Source organism: Haemaphysalis longicornis, unplaced genomic scaffold, assembly GCF_048455015.1.
Source record: "Haemaphysalis longicornis isolate Haplotype H1 unplaced genomic scaffold, Haemaphysalis longicornis Haplotype H1 scaffold_7, whole genome shotgun sequence".
NCBI classification, from domain to species: Eukaryota; Metazoa; Arthropoda; class Arachnida; order Ixodida; family Ixodidae; genus Haemaphysalis; species Haemaphysalis longicornis.
Genome location: NW_027526422.1, coordinates 120,004,051 through 120,025,914, shown reverse-complemented (window position 1 = coordinate 120,025,914; position 21,864 = coordinate 120,004,051). Strand labels below are relative to the sequence as shown.

The 21,864-nt window shown below is 48.1% G+C and overlaps 1 protein-coding gene across 1 annotated transcript in view; it reads left to right on the top strand.

Annotated features, from left to right (window-relative positions):
- LOC144144990 (sodium- and chloride-dependent glycine transporter 1-like) overlaps positions 1–21,864 on the top strand; it is a 47,455-nt gene that overhangs the window by 6,220 nt on the left and 19,371 nt on the right. The window contains exons 4-10 of the mRNA XM_077676489.1: positions 3,433–3,559; positions 8,896–9,030; positions 10,628–10,731; positions 13,756–13,880; positions 14,491–14,603; positions 17,986–18,114; positions 20,133–20,229. Of these exons, the coding sequence (XP_077532615.1) occupies positions 3,433–3,559; positions 8,896–9,030; positions 10,628–10,731; positions 13,756–13,880; positions 14,491–14,603; positions 17,986–18,114; positions 20,133–20,229 (830 nt within the window). The remainder of the gene's footprint in view (positions 1–3,432; positions 3,560–8,895; positions 9,031–10,627; positions 10,732–13,755; positions 13,881–14,490; positions 14,604–17,985; positions 18,115–20,132; positions 20,230–21,864) is intronic.

Genomic DNA, 21,864 nt, shown 5'->3' with positions numbered 1-21,864 from the left:
GAGCTCGGTGCGGCAAGTCACGAGATGCGTTGACAAGGCTACGGCGCAACTACGGCCAAATGAAGGTGAAATTGCAGGCGACGGCGAAACTCGATTCGACTAGGTTAGTAAAGCTTTGCTTTAAAAATACCATGTGACAATTGCCGGTTGCCGCAACAACTAACACCAGGGATGCGTATTCTACTTGTAATGGGATTAGACGATGTCAAAAATTGGAGTTCAAACGAATTTGGGTTTCAGTTCCGTGCAACAACATGCTTGGCATCCGACCTTATCGTTGTTTCAGGTACTGGCATACCGCGCTTCCCCACGTTGGCGGCTGTACAATGGGTCAGATTAAGCCTGCCAGCACTGTTTATAATCGCGACTTTCACTAGCCGAGGCATACGCAGTGACTGAACGCCCTTCGCGTAATCGGAGATGCTGAATTGCGAGGCGCTTCTCCTCCACCTTTGGAGCTTGTCTGGCTCGCCCCAGCGACGTAAGAGGCGTGTTCGCACCGGACCGGCAATAGGCTGATGGAGCCACTCCCACATCACCAGGCTCACAATAAAGTTTTTCCTCCTCCTCCTCCTCTCCCTGCAAGCTGTCGGCGCTTGTGTCAACACGCCGCCATCAATTACTCGCCAGCGTGTCACTGTCATTTTGCACGCAGTCTGCCAACTCACTCGTGAAGTGATTAACGTTGCAGCGCAAAATTGTGAATGCAGTGTAGAAAACATTAATTTAACTGAAATAAATAAACTCCAAAAAGCCCATCCAAATGTGATTCTCACCACGTCATTGTGGACGCATTTATGGGCTTAAGCCCCTCGGCAATAACCCAGCGTTTCCGGTGGAGGAAATTTCAAGTAGATATAGCAAATGCTCTTTTTTCTTTAGTTCCAGCATTACCAGAAGCTCAGATGAGTATTTCTTGAATAATGTTTGTGCAGTAAGCGTCCCTCAAATCTCCACGAATATCCTGTGACTATTGACGGCGCCCCTTAGGCGGGAAAGTGATCCCAAATGTCTGGTCATGCTGCTGATTGCTCTGCTAGTTCCCCCTTGTGCAAAACGTGCTGCGCATATACCTTGGGTTTACGATTTACAATAAAAGTTTGGTTGTTTTATGCTCGTATTACCTATATTAGATTTACCGACCCTTATCACGCCTTAATTAGCCCTAGATTGTCTAATGGTGTATCCAGTCGTGCAGGCATGCACGCAGCTTAAAGTTTAAGTAAAGCGAAGTCAGCGAAGCGTCGCATATAGCACTGCACGGGCCCGGGCCGGCCCAAAAGCCCGGGCCCGACCCGGCCCGCGGGCCGGGCCGGGCCGCCCGAAGTCGATTATCGGCGGGCCCGGGCTGGGCCCGAGCCGGGCTCGGGCTTGAATTCATAGGCACGGCCGTTAATAGGTCCGACGTGAAGTGTAGGAAAGAGCATCAAAATCAATATTCTTGGTTTATTGTTGCGCGCTTCTTGCTGTTATTTGTACGCATTGTTTTAAAAACGTGTTTAAAGCAATTTTAATGATTTACTTTTATTGACATTTTAATGACATTTAATGACATTGTAATGACAGGTTAAGTTAGGTTAATGACATTAGGTTAGGTTAATTAATTGTAATGACTTTTCTTGTACTGCATCAATATTTTTTATTTTGGTGAATAACATACCAAAGATACGATTACAAGGAATGCCCAAGAGGGGAATGAATTAATTTTGATATCCTAGAGCTTTGCACCTATGTCTATGTATGTACACGTGTGTTTTAGATGTCCCCCCAATCAAAATGCGGCTGCCGTAGCCTGGAATCAAACTCGCGTGCCAGAGAAACACCACCGCTTAACAACCACTGCAGGTGAAGTATTTCAACGCGCGTACATACTCGTTGATTCAAATGCTGAAGAAAAAATTTCAGCAATACCAACTTGTGGCCTAGACAACCACGTGAAGTTGCCAAGAGTCTGGTAATCAAAGGTGATGATGTCTCTCGTGCAAGAATACAACCTATTATTACGCCGATGTGGCGTGAACTTCAGACGGTGAAAGCTAAACTACGTGCACTTTTAAACCCTTATTTGTTGCGTATTAGTTCATGACGTGCTTGTACAGACTATGTAGATGCTCCGTCTGATCGCCCGGAATATAATAAACAAACTTGCTTCAGCGTCAAAGACCGGGCCTGGTCACACACGCGCGGGCCATCCCTAGGCCAAAAAATAAATTACCGGGTAGGGCCGGGCCTGAGCTTGAAATGGCGGGCCCGGGCCGGGCTCGGGCCAGGCTCACTTATGAATGCCTGGGCCCGGACCGGGCTCGGGCTAGGTGTTACGGGCCCTGGTTGGGCTCGGGCTTCGCGAAGCCGGCTCGGGCCGGGCTCGGGCCTTAAAATCAGGCACGTGCAGTGTTCTAGTGTGGAGCTACTTTTACTTCATAGACTTTACTAAGCTTTATGCAGTATACGAGCTAACCAACTAAAGCCCCATTCTTCCGGGCACAAACCTTACTTATTAGCGTCAACTGAGCGACCAAATATCGACGCCCCGCCGGTGGCCGGCCGACTGATTTTGCCGGAGGGTCGGCGAGCCACGCAGTGAAGCCAAGCCTGCTAGTGTATGCACCACGTGAAGTGTCATAGCAAAACCGGCAAACAGGCTAGAGAGAGAGACGGACAGCCCTTTTGAACTGATTTTTCTACTAAACAAAGTCGCATTAACGCACTCAAAGGGGTCGAAACATTGTACTTCAGAATTCAATTTGCGAAAGTAATCCCACAATATTTACAAATCACTTCAGTGTGCTTTTATTAAACTCACACTTCGATCCTGACTAAAAGTTGTATACTGGCGATGCTTTCGCAGACAGTGAGAATGGTTCCCGAGGTTTTTGTTGTCGTAGTCAGGTGTTTCAGCAGGCTCAGTCAGGAAGTAATTGCAATTTCGTATTACATGTGAAGGCCAGCGAGCTCCCACTCAGTGAACAAATGCGGCGGACGCTACTTGCAAATTATTCATTTGAATAAAAAAAACGTCAGGCAAAGTTATATGAGGCATATTAAAACGTGCATGCATCTTTCAAGCGTTTTCGCAAGGAAAACTTGTCTAAGATGACACATTCGTGGTTGTAGATTAGATAGATATAACGGCTTTACTTCACTCGCGCACATTGCCCCCGTTCGTTTCACACAACAAGCTTCCGCAACCTCCCCTTCTATCACAACCCTGTATTTTCCGGTGTTAACTAGGAGCACAATTAGTGTCTACATTCCCGGTCGCCGTAAACAATCCGACCTACCGGTTTTTGTTGTTGTTGTTCAAATGAGTGTTCTAATGCTCACGCACTACTACTGGTACCTAATTGCGAGCTGTTTTCGCTATTTTTATTTCTGTAGCGGAAGAAAGGTTGCGAAAATAACTGGTGCCTTTTGCTTGCCCCCCGGCTGCAGCCGAAGAGAACGTGACTGGGTGCCGTCCTCGTACGAGCTTCGCCGTACGGCGCCAATGTACGTGGTTGCTGGCGTCTGGCTGATGGTGTTCGCGATCGCTCACAGGGGCTTCTTCAGAATCAAGAAGGTGGGTGGCACCATGTTCTGGCCGCAAACTGTTACGAATGCTCCGCTCATTAGATGCTGATGCTCGAGTCATGTTGGGTGTAGTACTTTTTACCTGTAGGTATCATCAACGGCACAATATATACTCATCCAAAAACGATCGAACCGGCGTGAATAAAAATTAGTGATAAATTTGTTTTCAGGAGGAAGTGGAAAGAAAAAGAGGAAGTTTACCCTTGTGTGCCTTAAGACATCAGTGCGAAAGCGTGTTGCTGCAGGGTGTTGCTGAGGTTGAGTGGTATTGGCACCGTTTTAGTGTTTAGAAGTGAATATATTACCAAATAAATTGCATCAGGAAGAATTAAAATCACGCCATATGGCCATAAACACCTGTCGGCTAGAGGCAAGATAACAGACCCCAAAACAAAACAAAAATCTGTAATTCACAGAATTATCCACTTATACATAGTATTCTTATGCCGCTTGTTTGGAATGTGCGTTCCTTACAGTCGAATGCTCTGGTATATTCTGTATTTACGCCATTATAACGATTACAGGTGGAAGTTCTGCAAAATCTGCATTTTCTGAAAATGTGTTGAAAATTGCGACTTTTCGCAATTTTTCTCTACTTTTCCAATTGTTTTTTTTTTTTCAAAACTCGGTTGAACCAGTTATCTGCATTTACCCCACTATAACGATTACAGGGGAAAATTCCGCCAAATCGGCAATTTTGTAGAAATCCGGGGCTTTGGACTGTTCGCCCCTTTTCACTAAGTTTTTCTATTTTCTTTATTTTTTGGTTTTGTTTGACCAATTATCCCCATTTACGCTATGATAACGATTACAAGTGGAACTTCCTCCAAACCTACATTTTTGTGGAAATGCAGAACGTTACATGGTTCGCCACTTTTCGCTATTTTTTCCGTGTTTTTTTGTTTTCTTTTTGTTTTTTGTTTTGGTATTTTTGGTTTTTCAAAATTCCGTTTCACCAATTGTCTTCATGTACGTTATTATAATGATTACAGGTGGAACTTTCGCAATATCTTCGCTTTCGCGGAAGTGCAGGGCGTTACACGGTGCTGGCAGGCACACAGAAAAATGTATTTTCCTCACACACCCACACACTCTCACGCTCACCAGTCGCCGTCACCACTAGCACTCACTCGCACTCACACTCACTACGCGTGCCCTCACCACTAGCCTCCTCTCGCGCCCACGCTCCCCACTCGCCGGGACCACTCGCACTCACCTGCGCTAAAGCTCACCGCTCGACGTGACCAGGAGCTGTGCTGCCGTTCAGTACACCAGCTCCCGTTACAACTCTCTAAATATTTCTACAAACGTGCCATTCAATAAATTACTTTGCACCAACCGATTCCTACCGACGAGTGGCATCGAACAAGCCCACAGACAAGTCGATGAGTGGGTCTCGCGGTATTTTATGACCGTTAGAAATTCTGAAGGGTGGACTGTCATGCTATGAGTGAACGAACAGCGCAGCCGCTTGCGCGGGCACTGATCGCACTCGTGCTGAAAAGCGGTGGTACAGTCGAGAGCTGTGCGCTGGCTTTAGTTGGAAGTTTTCCTCTCCACAATGAACTGGGAAGAAATGGAGAGCCCGCAAGAAACCCCACAGCAAGATAGTGGCTGGTTTTCGCTGCAGAACCGCAAATCAAGAGTGTACAAGTACCAAACGACCACGATGGCGTTGCAAGCCCGTCTTCTCTCAACCCTAAACTGCATTCAAAGCGAAGAAGACCACCCCCACTTCCGCGGCGGGATTATAAAGTGGCTCTGCGACTACGCGAGGGACTGAACCTTAGCCAGTGGAAGCCCCATCTCGTAGCTCAAGGGACTGCACTCGCCTGCAACAGCCACCGGAGCTGTGCCGAAAATCGCCTCCTCGTGCGCACCAACCTCACCCAGAATGTAGCGGTTATCAGGCCGAGACGGCCGGCATACTGCGAAAACTCATGCACATCAAGCTCGCTGGCAAGGAGCACGCCGTGCTCGCTAACGTAGCAGCACCGGACAACTCGGTCAAGGGCGTGATTCACGGTATCGAGCGTGGCCCACAACCCTCGGAACTCCAAGCCCAGCTCCGAGCCCCGAACGACATCATCCTGTATGCGCGGATGCTTGGTCAAACAGAGACAGGTGTCGTCACCTTCGAGGGGACACGTTTTCCGCACTACGTCTACTACTAAGGTGCAGGAACACGCTACCTCCAGTACCGGTCGACGCAATAGGTCTGTATTGTATGACTACGCGTAGGGCACCCAGCAGATTTCAGCCCAAATCCCGCAACCAACCGCTGCCCACAATACGGACAAGGGAGCCCGAGGGGAGATTACGATTTCAAGCCCACCTGCGCACTTTGCCAAGGTGAACACCTTACGGCGGACAAGACATGCCCGGCGCGACTACGAAATCACTCACACCGCCACGCCGCGACCCACGACGGCAACATGGAATGGCCTGTGGAATTTTGCGACGCAGCCGATCGTCAAGCGTTCATATTCAGGGAAAGGGCAGTAACCCTCCTCATCCAGGTCTGCCTCCCGAGCCCATTCCAAATGAAGGCGCCGTTCTCGGTTCCACAGCTGGGCTGACTTTACGCCGAAGCGTCATTCCCGATCCAAGAGCAAGGCCCGCTCCAAATCTGGACGCCGCTGCCGGTCCCGGCGCCGTTCCTGGTCTCGGCTCCGTTCCAGACAACATTCCTGCTCTGCCTCCAGATGTGGCCCTGGACCCATTTCCGGCAACCGGTCCAAACCCAGTTTCAGACAGTCAACGTGGACCAGGAATCCCAACGACCCGCAGGCAGGAGGCACAGGTGTCACCAAGGCGAACTGGGTGGCACGCGTAGCGCTCCCTCCCTCTGCTTGAAATAACACCCACTCAACTCATGACATCACATACACTTCTACAGACACCGCACTTCTACTCCAACGGGTACTAACGGAAGTCAAAGCACTTTGAACTGAAAACGTGAAGCTCAGGAATAAAAACCAGGAGAAAAGCACCCCAGGCTAAAGAACAAGAACCCGGGCTCATACCTTCGAAGCCAATCGAAACCCAGCCATCCAACATCGAAGACATGCCCCCACCTTAGCTTCCTACGTATCATACACCCCGCAATATATCCACCAACATGCCCAAACTGCAGCACAATTCCAACACTGTACCACACCACGTGGGCTTGCCAAAACGCAGCAGAAGTCCCCATTACTTTGCAGCCCCTCCTCGAGCAGTGGGAGACCGCGCAGAGCAGTTCGGACCGTGAGCGACAGTTGGTGGACCGGGCACGCAGGACCACAGCCACCGCAGGGACCCTAGACTAATGGCTCCTTCCGCTTTCAAGCGCGAATCTCTTTTACTTGAATAAGTGTTCCCCACCACCATCGCCGCAACCACTCGCACGCACTCGCACTCACGCTCACCATTCGCCGTCCCCACTCGCACACCCTCACGCTCACGCATATCACACGTCTCCGCTCGCACGTGTGTGCAACAGACCCTTCATGAGTCATTAAACCGAATAGTATTAGTGCATTACGGCGTCAGAAGTCCATCGAAATCATATTCCTAAATCGACACTCCACCAGAGAATTAATTCTAAGGTGCCCCAAAGCAGGAGCTTAATTAAGGCATATTTCCGAAGCCGAAAGCAATCCCGCCATTAACAACCATCACAGCGAGCAGCTCCTGCGATGAATGGCCAACAGCGAGCACAAGCGCAGTAGTGGCGCTCAGCGCGGTAAGCTTCGCAAATGGCGCGAGCAGCGCGAGTGCACTCGCGAGCGGTGAGCGGCGCTCCTCACAAGTTGCTCTCGCACTCGCGAATGGTGAGTGGGGCTCGCCGCTATTGGCGCTCGCACTCGCAAAGAGGTGAGCGGGGCTTACTGCGCGTGGGGATCTCACTCACTCGCACTCGCACTCGCCAGTCCAAAACGATGGCGAGGTTCACTCACCACTCGCTCATGAGTGGTGAGGGGGGGAGGTGTGAGTGCACTCGTGAGTGAGCCTGCCCGACCAATGGCACATCCCTGACTCCGAAAAAAAATGCGCGCCTGAACTCCGCAGATGGTTTGACCGCTGACGCTGCCCCGGCCGCAGCCCCCGCCGTTATCGCTTGACTTGTGGTTCGCGCACTAGCTCTCTCCGCGCGCGCTCCGCTGCGATAAACCCAGCCAATCTCGCCTTCCTTAGTTGTAATTCCTCTACAACCTGTGTTTTATTTTTCTTTGCGCATTCGCGTGGGGCTGCGCCAAAGGAACTTTCAGCGTACGCAAGACCCACGGGATTCTCCTTCCGCCTAGCCATTAATAAGCTTCGCTTTAATTATAAAATTAACAGGCTGTCTCACCCAGCCGGCAGGAGGCTCGCAGGTAGCTTCCATTGGACTTAGCCCAACGCACTACTACCACTCACTCCCCACAGCTGAATGCAACCCGCTTTGATTGACACTGACCAACGCATTCTGTCGATGTCGGCGTGGCCCAGAGTTCTTCAGTATACACGAGTTTCAAAACTCCGCTTCATAATCCGTACCGCGCGAGCACACCTGGGGTGGTATTCTCGTGTTTTATCCGTTCTGTGTCCGTCCGTTTTGAGCAAGCCGTTATTGGCTAAAAGTGAACACCCGGATGTGACACCTTGCAAGCACGGCTGAGCTATGAGCCGCGGATTTGGAGCAGACAATTTTTAGTCTCCTTGTTATTGGTTCGCTGGCGGAGAGATAAACACGTAAAAGGTAGTTTAAAATAGGTTTAGTTGTTTAAAATGTGTTTACAAGGATAGTTGCGCAAAAGTCTGCCAAAAGCCAATTTACAACTGGAAGTACGTCACAATAAAACGGACGCAAAACGGAAATTTTCAGAGCGGGCAAACACGAGAATTCCACCCCTGCTTCGTTGCAGGTGATGGGAAAGTGTACTCGTGCGGCATTCAAGCAGACACAAACTGAACTTTACGAGACATTTCCTTATTAACACAACTTATAAAATAAAGCTTGCATTTAAAGTAGGAAACATTAAATTACTTAATGCTTACTTATGTTTCCATGGTCTTTCTTGTTATGACTTGCGGTAGCAGCCGCAAGCACTTGAGTACTTGAGTACTTTCTGTCAGCAGATGACCGGCTAGTCACCTTGCCCCGTGCTTTCCCCTCTTTGCCCCAGCGCCGAGGGCCAACCGCGGACAGGTGTCTGATACACGGGGCTTACGGGGTGTTTCGCAACTAGTGTATGTAGAGTAACTCCGGCGTTTCCGTGGTGGCACCATTTTCTGTCCCCATGGAGGCCAGTGAGGGGTGGGCTGCCCCCGCTCATCCGCTTTACTCGGTGTGTGTTGCAGTTCTTCTACACGATGGTGATCCTCCACGTCGTGAGCGCTGTCATGCTCCTGTTTCGGGCCGCCACGTTGACCGGCGCTCTGCGAGGACTGCGCATTCTCACGCACTCCGACTGGAGTTCCGCGGGAAATTTGGAGGTACAGTAAAACCTCGATTATACGACTTCACCTGGACCATGAAAAAGCGTCGTAAAATACGGGCGCCGTAAAATCCCAACAACAACAATTATGCCTAACTTAGTTTCGCGCGACGGATTTCCAAGAAACTTTAGTGTAAACTACAAGCCAATGCTTTGCAGGGCTCGTAAATTTAATCACTAAAAAAGTAAATGCTAAAATAATATTGCAGTGCAGGTGACAATCACGCTGTATAAAAACACACCTTCTGCCGGTGTGCACTGGCGCGATTCGCGCCAGCCAGTGCGAATGATGGCACACACGATGACGACCAAAAAAACTCACGCATCTCCACGAAGTGAATCATGACGAGTGGGCGAAACACTGGGGACCGTTCTTACCATTGATCACCCGTGGCATTGCCCACTCGCGCATGTAAATGAGTGACAACGCGTGTGTACAGTATATACAATTCCAATCCGATCCAATCCGCTACAATTCAATTTAATCCAACCCAATTCAATCCAATCCAATGCTCCTCGCGCTTGCGCAACAATGTGTACACGGACGCCAAGGAACAAGCCACGGACAAAGCGAGGTCCTAAGGTGCTTCGCCCATAAAAACATGCGGAGCCGTCTCGAAGGAGACGACGGAAACAGGCAGGTGGCACTGTTCCATCGCGCGCTTCGCGTGGGTCGTCGGACAACGCGGGTCATGCATGAAGTCGCGTCGGCAAACCGAGGTTTTAGATGCGACGCTGAGAGCATCTCTTGTCGGCGGCCCTGTCCTTCCTCCGTGCGTCCGTCGTCGTCAGCGGCGTCCGCACTCTCCTCCGCTCACCCCCTCTCCTCTCCGATAGCGAACACTCTCTCGCGAAGGGCATTGGATTGGATTCGATTGGCTTGGCTTGGCTTGGGTTGGATTTAGATTGGATTGGATTAAAGTGGATTGTTTTGGATTGTGTTGCGTCATAGCCGCGGCAGACGCACTGGCGCCGGCGCGTGCCCAGGTGAGTGCGAACACTCTCTCTCAACATCGGCGGGTGTGCGGCCCAGCGCGCTCTCACTCCGCCGGTGGGCGGCGCTGCGCGCGGTGCTGCGCATGTGCAGTACTCTCTCTCTCTGCGGTATCCTCTCCTTCGGGCGCGCTGCGCATATAACCGGTGTGCCGCTCTCCGGTGGTCTTTCGGTCGACGGTTGCTCTGCGCTTGCGCGTGAACCTCCCTCAGCGTCGCATCACACCAGGGTTCCCGCGAGGGGAGGTGGGCGTAATTTTTTTTAATGCATTGTTTCTACGGAACTTTGTCGGGACTCCACTTGTCCGTGGTAAAACCCGGGTCGTCCGAAAACCCGGGCGACATTCTACTATGCTTAATAAAAACGATCCATGACGTTAGGACTTTCTAGGAAACCAGCACGAGATAAACACAAATAATCATTTACTGTTTCTTGTTCACAAAACCCGATTGCACGCTCTGTATAGTGGAAGAAGTTGGTTTTCACCAATAGTCAACAACAGTGTTTCACATACCTTCCGTCAAGTAGCTGTTCAGTTTTTAACTGTTGGTATCTTGGTGTTTATCTCTATTTGTGCTAAATCTCGTGTATCAATTTTCAGATGTGGTCGCACGCGCTTTATATATCACTGGAGAGCGTCGGCATCAGCGGGACAATCTACCTCGCGTTAGAGCGCTTCAACCACTTCAAGAACCAATTTAAGGAGTGAGTTCATACTGGTTACATCCTTTTTTCATGCCCGCGTAATGTAGAGTGGCGTCCTAAAAGCGCAACTATGTAATGCGAGCAGGCATTTCTTACTTCATTTACGCTGCGTAGCCATTTTGTGTGGAGGGTTTGAAGCAAGGTTTGTAGAAAAGCAGGTTTATCTCGAAAGCTCTTACATTAGAAGTTTGCGACCAAGATGGCTGATGTTAGCCGTCCGTAACAGATTGTCCGACTACCGTATGAAAAAATCCTTCTCACGTCAATACAGTTGCCCTTAAATCACGGCCCAAACGGCTTGGAAACTCGATTACAGCTCTGAGTCTCCTCGAATTGTTTGAAAGCAAGCGTGAAAAAACAAACAGGCGAGCAGCGGCCTCCTCTAGTGCATTCGTAACCCAGAAAAGAGTACGGCGGTAGGCTTTACAAGCACTCCGAGGGCTCCTGTGCCCTTTTGCTGAACTGCGATTGCGAAGGCATTGATGTCCCATTGATGATGTGGAGATGAGCGGATGAGCCTGTGTGGTGGGTTCCGCCATAGAGCAGCGCCGGCAGCCAGTGTGGCGGTTCGCCGTACAGAGACTGCGCCTCTGGGTGTGGCCAGGGTTAGAGAAGATGTACAGGGCTGAGAAATTGAACATCAAAACGGAAAATTTCTACGATAATTCCCAGGGCAGTGCTTTGCTTTTTGAGGCTAGAGCAGGTTGCCTGCGAACTAAGAGTTTTGTGGGGAAGTATTCACAAAATGATGGGGTATGCGTGGTCTGCGGAAAAGAAACAGAAACTATGCGGCACATAGTGTTAGAATGTGAGGGTATCCATCCAAATCTACATGAAGGGAATATTGGGCTTTCAGAAGCCCTGAGATTTAAGGGTATCACAGAGGAAGTTAACTTCGAGGCTGTCGAGGGGACGAAAAGAAGATTAGACTGCTGGTGGACGAAAAGCAGAGAGGGGAATATAGCCTAGGACTGTTACCACCTGTAACTGGAGAAAAAAAGTATTACGGGCCTAATAGGCTTGAGTGCTTGCCCTAAGCAGCGCTAGTATTAAACCAAGAGTGTAAAACATGATTATATTAGTCCTTTTTGGTAAGATGACATGTCATCACCCTGCTACAAAGGGGAAGCCAATAGTAATCATCATTATCATCAACAACACCCTCCGTTGCGACGCCAGCAGTTGAGTCGCCGCATACCAGTGCTCTCAGCCAATGGATACCTGCACGGCAGCCAATGGGACGCCAGATAGACATACACCGGAGGTTGCAGCCAATAGGAATTGAGGCACCGTTTCGCTACTCGTCGTCGCATTACTCGAAATTGGGCGTTCTCCTGTAGACCTACAGTGTCATGAATGCCTTCAAACGGAGCCTTTCAATACGCACGCCCACTTGTTTGATAATTCTCTGTGGTGACTAGTTGCTCGGTCGCCAGTTTGTGACTCTTTCCCGCTTTGTTGTCACACTTGACTAATTTTAGATAGTACAGAGGAATTTGCTGCGCTGATCTACGATCTGTTTGTGGCAAATGATTAGTAGCACTGCACAATCATCTAATTGGGATATACCACACCGTCATGCTCAGAGTCACACTTGTAGTTTCAGTGTTGCAGTTTCATCCAACATAGCATTGAGTTGAAACAAACAGCTGAGGTGATAGCCAGCCGATTCTAGTTGGAACCCAATCCAACAAATTTATTCCTGGTATTACTGATTACTGATTTACTGATCAGTTTACTGATACTGAGGCAACTTTACTGATACAGAGACAACGGAAAGCGAATAGTGTCCCATAAAAAAACACCACGGCGAAGCAAGGTCGCAAACCTGGGACGCTATTTCAGAAGGTCCGAGATAGCTCGCTCCGGAGTTTTCAGCTGCTGCAGTTAACAAAGTAGTGATAGTAGAACATCCTATGCACCTCGAGCCACACCGGGGCAATCGCGTGGAGCACACTTGGTATTATCAGCGCGCCCGGTTTTGGCCCCTCACATTGATAAAGCGCGGCTTGAGCAAACATCCTCGTTCCGTGCCGTGTAGAATTGCGTTTCAATATGCACTCCGTTGCATTAAGTAGGTGACCGCGCTATTTCGTTGAAAACCCCGGCCTGGCCCCAGCCCATAGAGTTTCTTAGTAAGTATACTAGAGAGGAAACTGCTTCTGTAAATCCATGTCGTCGTGGGGGGTTATGGGAAGACGCCCGCTTCTGGCTTGGGCTTGGCATGACAGTTGGATTCTTCAGCGGTTTTTTTTTTATTTGCTTTATTTACTATGCATTAACACGTCTACGAGCTACGAGGTAGCCATGTTCGGTGAAACAGCCGGCAGTGCGTGATCGTACCTGACGTTGGTCATGCCGCAGTCGAAGGAACGCATGACTGAGCGGGTAATATACCACCGCGAAACTTGTAACTGAAAAAAAAAAAAAAACTAACCGTATATCGACGAAGACAAGATACGACAGATACGGGCGCCTGTATCCGTCCTATCTTGTTTTCGTCCCCGACTGTTTAACGCCACGTTTTCTTTTTTATTCAAATATGAACCAAATCGCTCAGCAACAAGTTTTGTTAAACTGTAGCTGGCGGTCGGTGCACCGGTTCACAACGAAGGCGGCGTTTATATAGGCACATTAAAAAACGTGGTCGCCGCTAGAGCTCCTGTCTCCCGAGTTCCGCTCAATCTCGCACCTTCTGGATAATCCCCTCTGGTGCGGTGCGCAAATCTAAACGAAGAAAAAAAATGGAAACTTCTAGAACTTTATAAAAGCATAAAGTCTTACACTTCTACTTCAAATTTTGAAATTGGTGTCGAAGGCGCAGCAGCAAATAAAATTGGCGGGAAAAGTGATTGTTTGTACGCAGCTACTTTCAGTAATGTAAAACAAGCCAACAACTTTGGTGAGCCTGCATCTAAGAATGAAAGGTGCGGCTGGAATTTAAATCTCTGTAAATCCTCAAAGAAGATTCAAGACAAAAATACCCCGTGAACTGCGATTTTTCCTGTACTGGCAATATTTCAGAGACGTGATATTCGTGCTGGCTGCGGACACGGCCACCAAAAGCATCGGTGCGGTCACAGCGTTCCTGTGCTTAGGATACCTGTCTCATCACACAGGAATGGACATCCACATGCTGGTTGACACAGGTCAGTGTCTGATAACTGCTGCGTCGTGTCTCAAACGGTCCTATTCACAATGTAATAGACTTCTCGTAGTTAATGAGGTGCAGATGTTTTTTTTTTTTTTTTTTCTCGCGGAAACTGCCATAGAACACGACTGGAACCAAATATTTTTTGATCCCTCAAGGACACGACTGGAGGCATTGAAATATTTCGAGTATAGCCTTGTCTAAGGCTACGGGATCAGATTTGCCGGTGCTTAGTCAGATATTGGCGTATTCGTGGGAGGTTATAGACCAGGGTGGCCAATTTGCTCTGGTGAGGGAGTGCGTTACCGCCAATGGCCGCCGGGATCAGGCCGCACCCGAGGCTTCCTGCATAGTCATCACCACGCGTATTTTGTTGTTGTTGTTGTTGTTTTTGTTGTTGTTGTTGTTGTTGTTGTTGTTGTTGTTGTTGTTGTTGTTGTTGTTGTTGTTGTTGTTGTTGTTGTTGTTGTTGTTGTTGTCCTGAGGGAAATGTCAGGCATCGGGCTTTCAACAAGCGACGCGCATGCTGTGCCTCTACGCCGCCGCTGCACGCTATTGATATCGCCCCTTTGATATTGCTTAGATATTCCCTATTTTCTCTGCCGTAGATTCCAACTTCGTCGTCAGCATCACTTCCCAGGCCTTGAGCCTCACATCATACTCAGAGTTTTGGAGCTACGTTCACTCACTGTGGCTGGTTTCTACCATGCTGCCCAAGTTTGTGAGTGCCCTTTGTTTTCAAACCATCGAAACCATTAATGACTTATGACTACTGCAACAGAGCGTTTTCATTGTTTAAAAAAAGGTTCTTGACGTACCTCCCTCAGTAAACTGCAACCGTAACTTGCCTATTTAATACGTACAATAGAGCCATAACTTCCTTCATAACCGCCAGAAGCTGACCTTTCGGAAACAATATTTTATATGGAGAAGAACTGGCCATGCAGCCGTAACGTGTGGTAGTCAGAATTAATTTTTGGTGAATTAATGTCGACGTGCCGGCGAAAGCAGCGTTCAATCGCATCTCACCGATGAATCGTACGCTTCCGTGGGGGGATTTATGTTTCTGTGAGCAATAACCACTCGCAATAAAGTTACTCGGTCCAAAAAGAATCACATTGATTAAGACATATCTGCGGGAAATAAAAACGATACATTTTATATTTGTAAAGAAACAGGGTAAAAGGTGACTTGTCCTTCTCGCAAGCATCCACCCATATCTGTATGCAGAGACAGCGTTCTATTGAGCAGTGCTGCAAGAACAAAATTAACGCCAAAAAGCAGTTTAAAAGTTCTCACCTGAATATAGGTCGCGTTATTAGGTATTAATAGCGGAGCTGTTGTGGGTCGAGCCTTGGGTAAGTATGCTCTGCAGGTTGTGCTTAAAGGAGCCATGAAGAGAAAATACAACTTAGTTTAATTTGAAAGAACTAGGATTCAGTATCTCAGTCAGCCCCATTACAGCCACAAAATATTTTTTAACGAAAAAAAAGCAAGAAGTATTTAAAAGCTTTCAAATTTTGCGCCACAGTGACGTGTCATGAGCAAGAATGACGTCATACGGGCCAACAATAAAACATAATTTTCAGTGCGTTAACTGCACGTTAGCATTCAAGTGATGCAGTCAAATGGAACTAGAGGCTCCATTACAGACGTCCAGTCATGTGTCGTCGCGGCAGGTCAGTTAGGCGGCCGCCAATCGCACAAACAAGGTTCTGTGACGTCATAGAAAAGTTGCGGGAAATTAGCTAGGAGGTCGCGACTGCTTCACACGTTTTCTTTAATATCTCCGTTATTTGTTTGAAGATTGCGATGATGTTGGTATCATTGTTATCGGGACTAAGCAGTCTTTCTAACAAACTCAACTTGTATTATGCCTTCATGGCTCCTTTAACGCAGGCGGCGTAGCAGAAACCGGTTATGAGACCCACCAATGAGAGGGCAGTGCTCTCGCAGGGGTAGGTTCCTCTCCATGCCGCTAGAAAAGGGAGAGTAGGGGGAGCCTTTAACTGCTGGCGTTGAGCTGCAGGTTCCTTTGCGCGAGCCATAAACTTTTCCCGACAAAGTGGCACTGTCGCTCTCGGGCGGGCGCCCTCGACTTTCGAGCCTACACAAGAGGACCTCACCACCGCTGTTTCAGCATATTTCACACTGGGTAGAACTTGGTTTAATTTTAACACGAACGTGTTTTATTATGGGGTCCACCAAGATCTCATGACGTCATATCCATCACGGAAATGACATCGCTGGAAAAACTTCTGAGCCACGAACTCGGTCGCGGGAATGGGAGGTACGAAACGTGCTCCCGACTACGCTATGAACAAACGCGTGAATAAAGCGAGAAACGCGCCTTATTTCCTCACTCTTAGATGGTGCTGCCATTTAGGAGAGGCAAAGCGAAGTAGTGCATCATTACGCTAATGAGCGCCGACAGCTGGCGCCTCGATGCCAGCGCCTACGTGCACGGGGGACGCGCAGCGTTAGCTGCGGAGAAGCCGACTTGCGGATGTCGCTGACAACCCGTTTGGTTTCGTTCCCACAAAACGTTTGCGAGCACCTGTGGTTGCAGTCGGATTGCTACGCAATGCTGCGGCGCGTGAAATACAGTGTCTAACGTTGATGCGTATAACGGTGCCATACCGAAGAAATACAGCGACGTGCAAGTTCACATCGATGCACAATAAACATTCAACTGCTCCTGTGGAGGCACATTTCACTTTCGTGTTTTACCGGTTCCTGTGGAACAGGGAACAACCACATTTTTGCGCACGTAAATCGCAGTCTTTAAAACCCTGTTTAGCGCCCCTTTGGGCATATTTCTTTTTTGGCTTGGAAGGCCTTTCAAGCTGCATTTTTGGCGGTGTCTTTCACGCCAAAATATGCGCCATCAGCGGTTGCCGGTTTATTCGTGCATGGCTTGCGGGTAGAAAAAGGGGGGTGTGCACGCACATCTCGGCTTCATGCCGCTACCGATGAAATGCCGGTTGTGCTGGTGGTAGATTTAGATGTCGAAATTACATGGCTCAATGTGATTAGTCGGCTGTCCTCCTTAATCGAGTAGTTCGGGTGTGGGTTGATGTGTTACACAGACATTTTTCCCACACAGTATGATGCATACGAGGGAGAAGGGAAACAGACAGCCACGTGCTTGCACGCGAGAATAAAGCTCAAAGGCTTCCAGGCTTTAAATCGTTATATGACGGATGCATGCCATTCGTCTGGAGGAAGAAGAGCAAGAATAGAAGTGTTGGCCCGAACACAAGCGTGAATGGACGCAAAAAACAACGCAAAGCTGCTGGCACCGCCTTTACCGCCTCAAATTCAGCTCGTCGAGTAGCGGCGAATCCCTCCCGGATGAATAGCAAATTGCCCGATTGGAACGCCGGCGTGAGCCAATACCACTTTTTCAGGGGGCTTTCAGGGGATATTTTCGACGGCGTCTGTCTCTTCTAATCACGTGCATATGACCGGTTGCTGGTTTATGCGTGCGCAGGTTTGTAGTGGAGAATAGTGGAAGGGAGGAGGAGAGGCGTGCACGCGCAGCTATAGGTTTCGTGCCCGTACTTATGGATGGCATGTCCGTTGTGCTGGTGGGAGGTTGAAACCCGGACGTTAAACGGCCCAATGGGACCAGTCCGGAGTCCTTAGTGGTAGAGCGAATTGGGTTTGCGTGTAGGGCTATGTTGAGACTACTGACGCAAAAGCCGTATCGTGATCTTTGGACGTAAAAAAATGGCATGCCACACAGTTCGATTGGCAGAGACGTGAAATGACATCATTCTTTAAAGTTATTACGACAGTTGCGGCAACAGTCTGAACTCGGCCTTACGCAAACAGTAAGATGCTTACGACGCGGGAGGTACACACTCAGTTCTATGTTTATCTACAAGAACAAAGCTTGGATCCTTCAGAGGATCATTCAGCTTTGGCTAGGAAGTATGCTCCACCGCAAATTACGATAAACGTGTTTTGTTTCGTGCACTCCATGGTCTGCGTCGAGCTTTGCAGGTCATCCTTCACAGAGTAGAAGGGCACAATTTTTTTTTTTCGCTGTGGTTTTGCCACTTGTTTCCTAAAAATGTATATTTTGTGTGTTGTTTCAGCTGATCGTGCCGGACATCATCATCGAACTGCTCTCTGCATCCCACACCGTGATACTCGTCCGCAAGAGATGCGTGCACTTCCTCGTCTGTTCCATGCTGCTGATATTCAGCATAGGTTCTAGTATTTCCGTACGTGAACAACATTCTCCCTGAAAATATTCGCGTAGAACAGAAACAATCCGATGAAGGCAGGGCAAATCAAGCTTTTACATTAAAGCCTTGACCAAAACAAACTAAGACCACCGAAAGATGTTTTAATGGACGGAGAGCCCACATTGGCGGAACTGCTTAAACACCGCTCGTAATGACTAGTCACTTATTTCTCTCGTTTGAAGAAATCATAAACAGAACCTTTATGATACGAAATTGCGCTCTCCCCAAATGACACTTGTCCACAGGAAAACGGTGACGTTCACCGCCGGGCGAATGTCGATCATGAAGTGAGCGTGTTTTCTCAGCGTTGACTAAAAGCGTTTGACTCAGCGGAATGAAAGTTTGCGGTCTCAAATATAATTCTTTCTGACAAACTTGACGTGATTTACGTTAGACTACATGCATTTAAACAAGATTTGCTGTTTTTTTTTTCTTTCAATCACTCACTTCTGCGGGGATAAATTGGTCGCAGTTAACACAGGACCGGGGTAATTGGAGAATAATGGGAGAGGCCTTTGCCCTGCAGTGGGCGAAGATAGTCTGGTGATGACGATGATGATGATGACGACTCACTTCTTCAAACCAAAATGTTACACAGCACGAATGTGTGTCCGGAAAGCGGAAAGTGACGGTGCTTTTGTGCTTGCGGAATAATTCGCTAGTCTTGTACGGAAAGACAGCTCCGTGGGCAGATGGCGGGCAAAAAAAAAGTCGTCAACTTTTTTTGCATTCCGTCTACGTATTTATGCACATGCTACGTCCACCCAGTCCGAGGAACCAAAATCGGGGGCAAGCAACAAGTTCTTTTAAGCTGCAGTTCCTAGTTATCACTGAATGGATAACATTACCCAGGAACAAAATATGCAATTATTTGAATAATGCCGACTATTATCTTATTAACGTTAGAAAGTTAAAAAAGTCAATTGTGAGCTCATAGCAGCTTCAGGGAGAAGAATCAAAATGTTAGTTGTTCTTTCCTAGCGTAGCCTGCCTGCAGTACTTCGCTTTGGAACTTCTCCTTCACATTGAGAGCACAATCAGAGCGGACACTTTCTGGCCACAAGTGGCGGGGAAAACATTTAATTTTTGAAGATGCATTAAGGCGTGGGCGAAAGTTCACTGCAGACTAATTAGTCAGCGCAAACGGTTCAAAGCAAAAATACGCGATGTCCTATGTTGGTTTTTCTCGTACTTGTTTCACTAAGCAAACGCCTTATCAGAAGTAAGTCTAACAAGCTCTTCGATTTTCCATCAAAGGAAAAACTGAAATCGCTTACCTGTGAACAGACTGGGAATGAAAATGTAGCTATTGGCTCATTGTAGGTGATCTGTGTTTTTCTTTTATAATAGCCAACAAAACTACCCTAATGTATTAGTTTGTACCTATGTAGACTCTAGTTCAGGGATTTCAGCTGGAAGGCCCCACAGTAGTCAAGACTTTACTATCCTTCCTGTTTATCCTTCGAAAGATTATATTATATTATATTAAAAGATCGTATTATCCTTTGAAAAGATAATCGCGTCATCGAACCTGGGTTCTTCGCGTTACGAAGCTGATGTTTATCCCACTGCACCACAGAGGCACACGTTACTCAGATGCAAAGTCTTGGGGGTGACCTTCGCCCTTTAAGTTGCCACGGAGACTACCTTTTCTCGCCAGCAAAAAAGTACACAGCGATATAAGATAAAGTGCACAGGGATATAAGACATCATGAATTAACTCAATAATTACCCCAATAAAATAAAAACTTAATCCGGTGTCCCTTGATACGCCTTTTGAGGGGCTGCGGCGACCTCTCTTGACTACTTTTGGTATCAACACCAGGCTGATGCTTTAAGTAGTAAATAGAGGGCGCCACAGCTGCTCTGGTAAATCACTGCTCCACACTTCGACAGCTTTCACGTAGAGTGAAAAGGCTTTTTTTGTTGTTGTTGTTGTTAAGGTGTGTGTCTTTGAGTCTCGCAATCTCATTTACTGTTACGTTGATTCTTAGGGTGGCCCCAAGGTGCTGTCTGTTATCGCCGCCCATCAAAACTTCATCCGCCTGTTCCTGCTGGCGCTTGAGTCTGCCATCATACTCCAGTTCTATGGTGAGTGCATACACGCCCTCCCGCCAGATGAACCAGGTTTATGGACAGGTGAAGCAAAAAGCTTTTTAGGGGATTTGTGGAGACGTAAACGGACCATCTTATCTTGGACTCCGCCCCGATACGCGAAGCGAACCCCAGCAGGGTTTGTGGGTTAGTTTTGTGACGTCGCTTTTCTAGTGCGGGTTTCTTTTTGGCGCCGATTTTTCTGGAACCACTTTTTTTCGCGCGACCTTTGACGACGATTCCAACTGCCTCCAACAGATACGTGCCGTACGCTTCGCCAACCGCAACAGCTTAAAACAAGCATCCTGCGGATTCATTCACTAAACATTCAGCGGGAATCTAAGTCTGCCTAAATGCTTTGGAGGCGAAAGCATAGTGACTATCCAGTGCTTAAGCGGTCCATTGTGCTTGCGTCTGTGCGCTTTTCTTTCTTTGCTCTTTGACGCGAATTACTCTGAGGGAAGACTGGCCGCAGTACACACAGAATCTCCTCACAGTGAGAACTCCTTCCGCGTGCACCTTTCCTACTCGCGTGCAGTCACGTTCCTTGTCACGCATAACTTATCAGGCAGTAGTTCTTGTTCCATTCCAGCAGGGTGCCCGGTTAGCGCACTGGTTAACGCACTCGTCTGCTGCTGTGGCAAACCGGGTTTAAATACCGCATGAACCGAAACGTTTTTATCTATTTAATTTGGTTTTACAAGTAGTAGTAGCAGTACGAAACTTTAATAAGTCCTAAAGTAGAAGTGGTTCCCTAGTCCGGGAATGCAAGTGATGGCCTGGCGACCGATGCCGTAAATGCCAGAAGTTGCTGGACATCTAGGTGGTCGCTGGTAATCCGGTTCTCCCACAGCTCATGGAGGGGGAGGAGGAAGGACAAGGTGGGAGGTCGGGGTTATGCGCACACTTTAATAAAATGTGGATAGTGTGCCAGGTTTAGAGCAAAAAGTATATCGTCGGACATTTTGGTAGCCGTCCTGTTCACGGACGGACTACGATGGTCACTTTCGCGTTTGACGGAGCATCTATGGCTCTCGCCCTGCAGATACAACCAGCGAAGATGCGCATTTTAAACATTGCTATTGTCCCAGCCACCCGAGAGCATGTGGTTGCCAGCATTGTCATTTCCACTGTCGTCGAAATCTTCATAGTCCAGAACGGTAGTGAATAACGCTCGAACTATCGATCTGATGTGTCTATCTTGAAATTTATTGCATCAAAAAGCTTCATTAATGTTGATTTGTGTTAGCAATAGCTGCGGTAGCAATTAGGAAAGCCGGTGTCCTTTGGTAGCGAACCGCGAATTTCTGCAGCCATGCTTCTAGAAGAAACTGGGCTCGGGAGGCCTCCCAGAAATATACTGCCGCTGGTCATACAATGCATACTCACTTTGCCTCTCTCTGCACGACTTCAGTCGGGCCAACCAATAGTTAACACAACCAAGCACAACTACTATATGCTTAGCATCCCTTTGAACTACCCTCGGCAGCCTTATTCCCTTGTTTGTATCTAACTAGGCCTCGTAATACATCTTGCTAGCTCAGAAACAAGGTTTTATAGCAGCTGCAAGCCCCAAACATAGAATTTTAAAGAAACATACAACTTATTTTTTGTCAGATTATATTTTCTCTA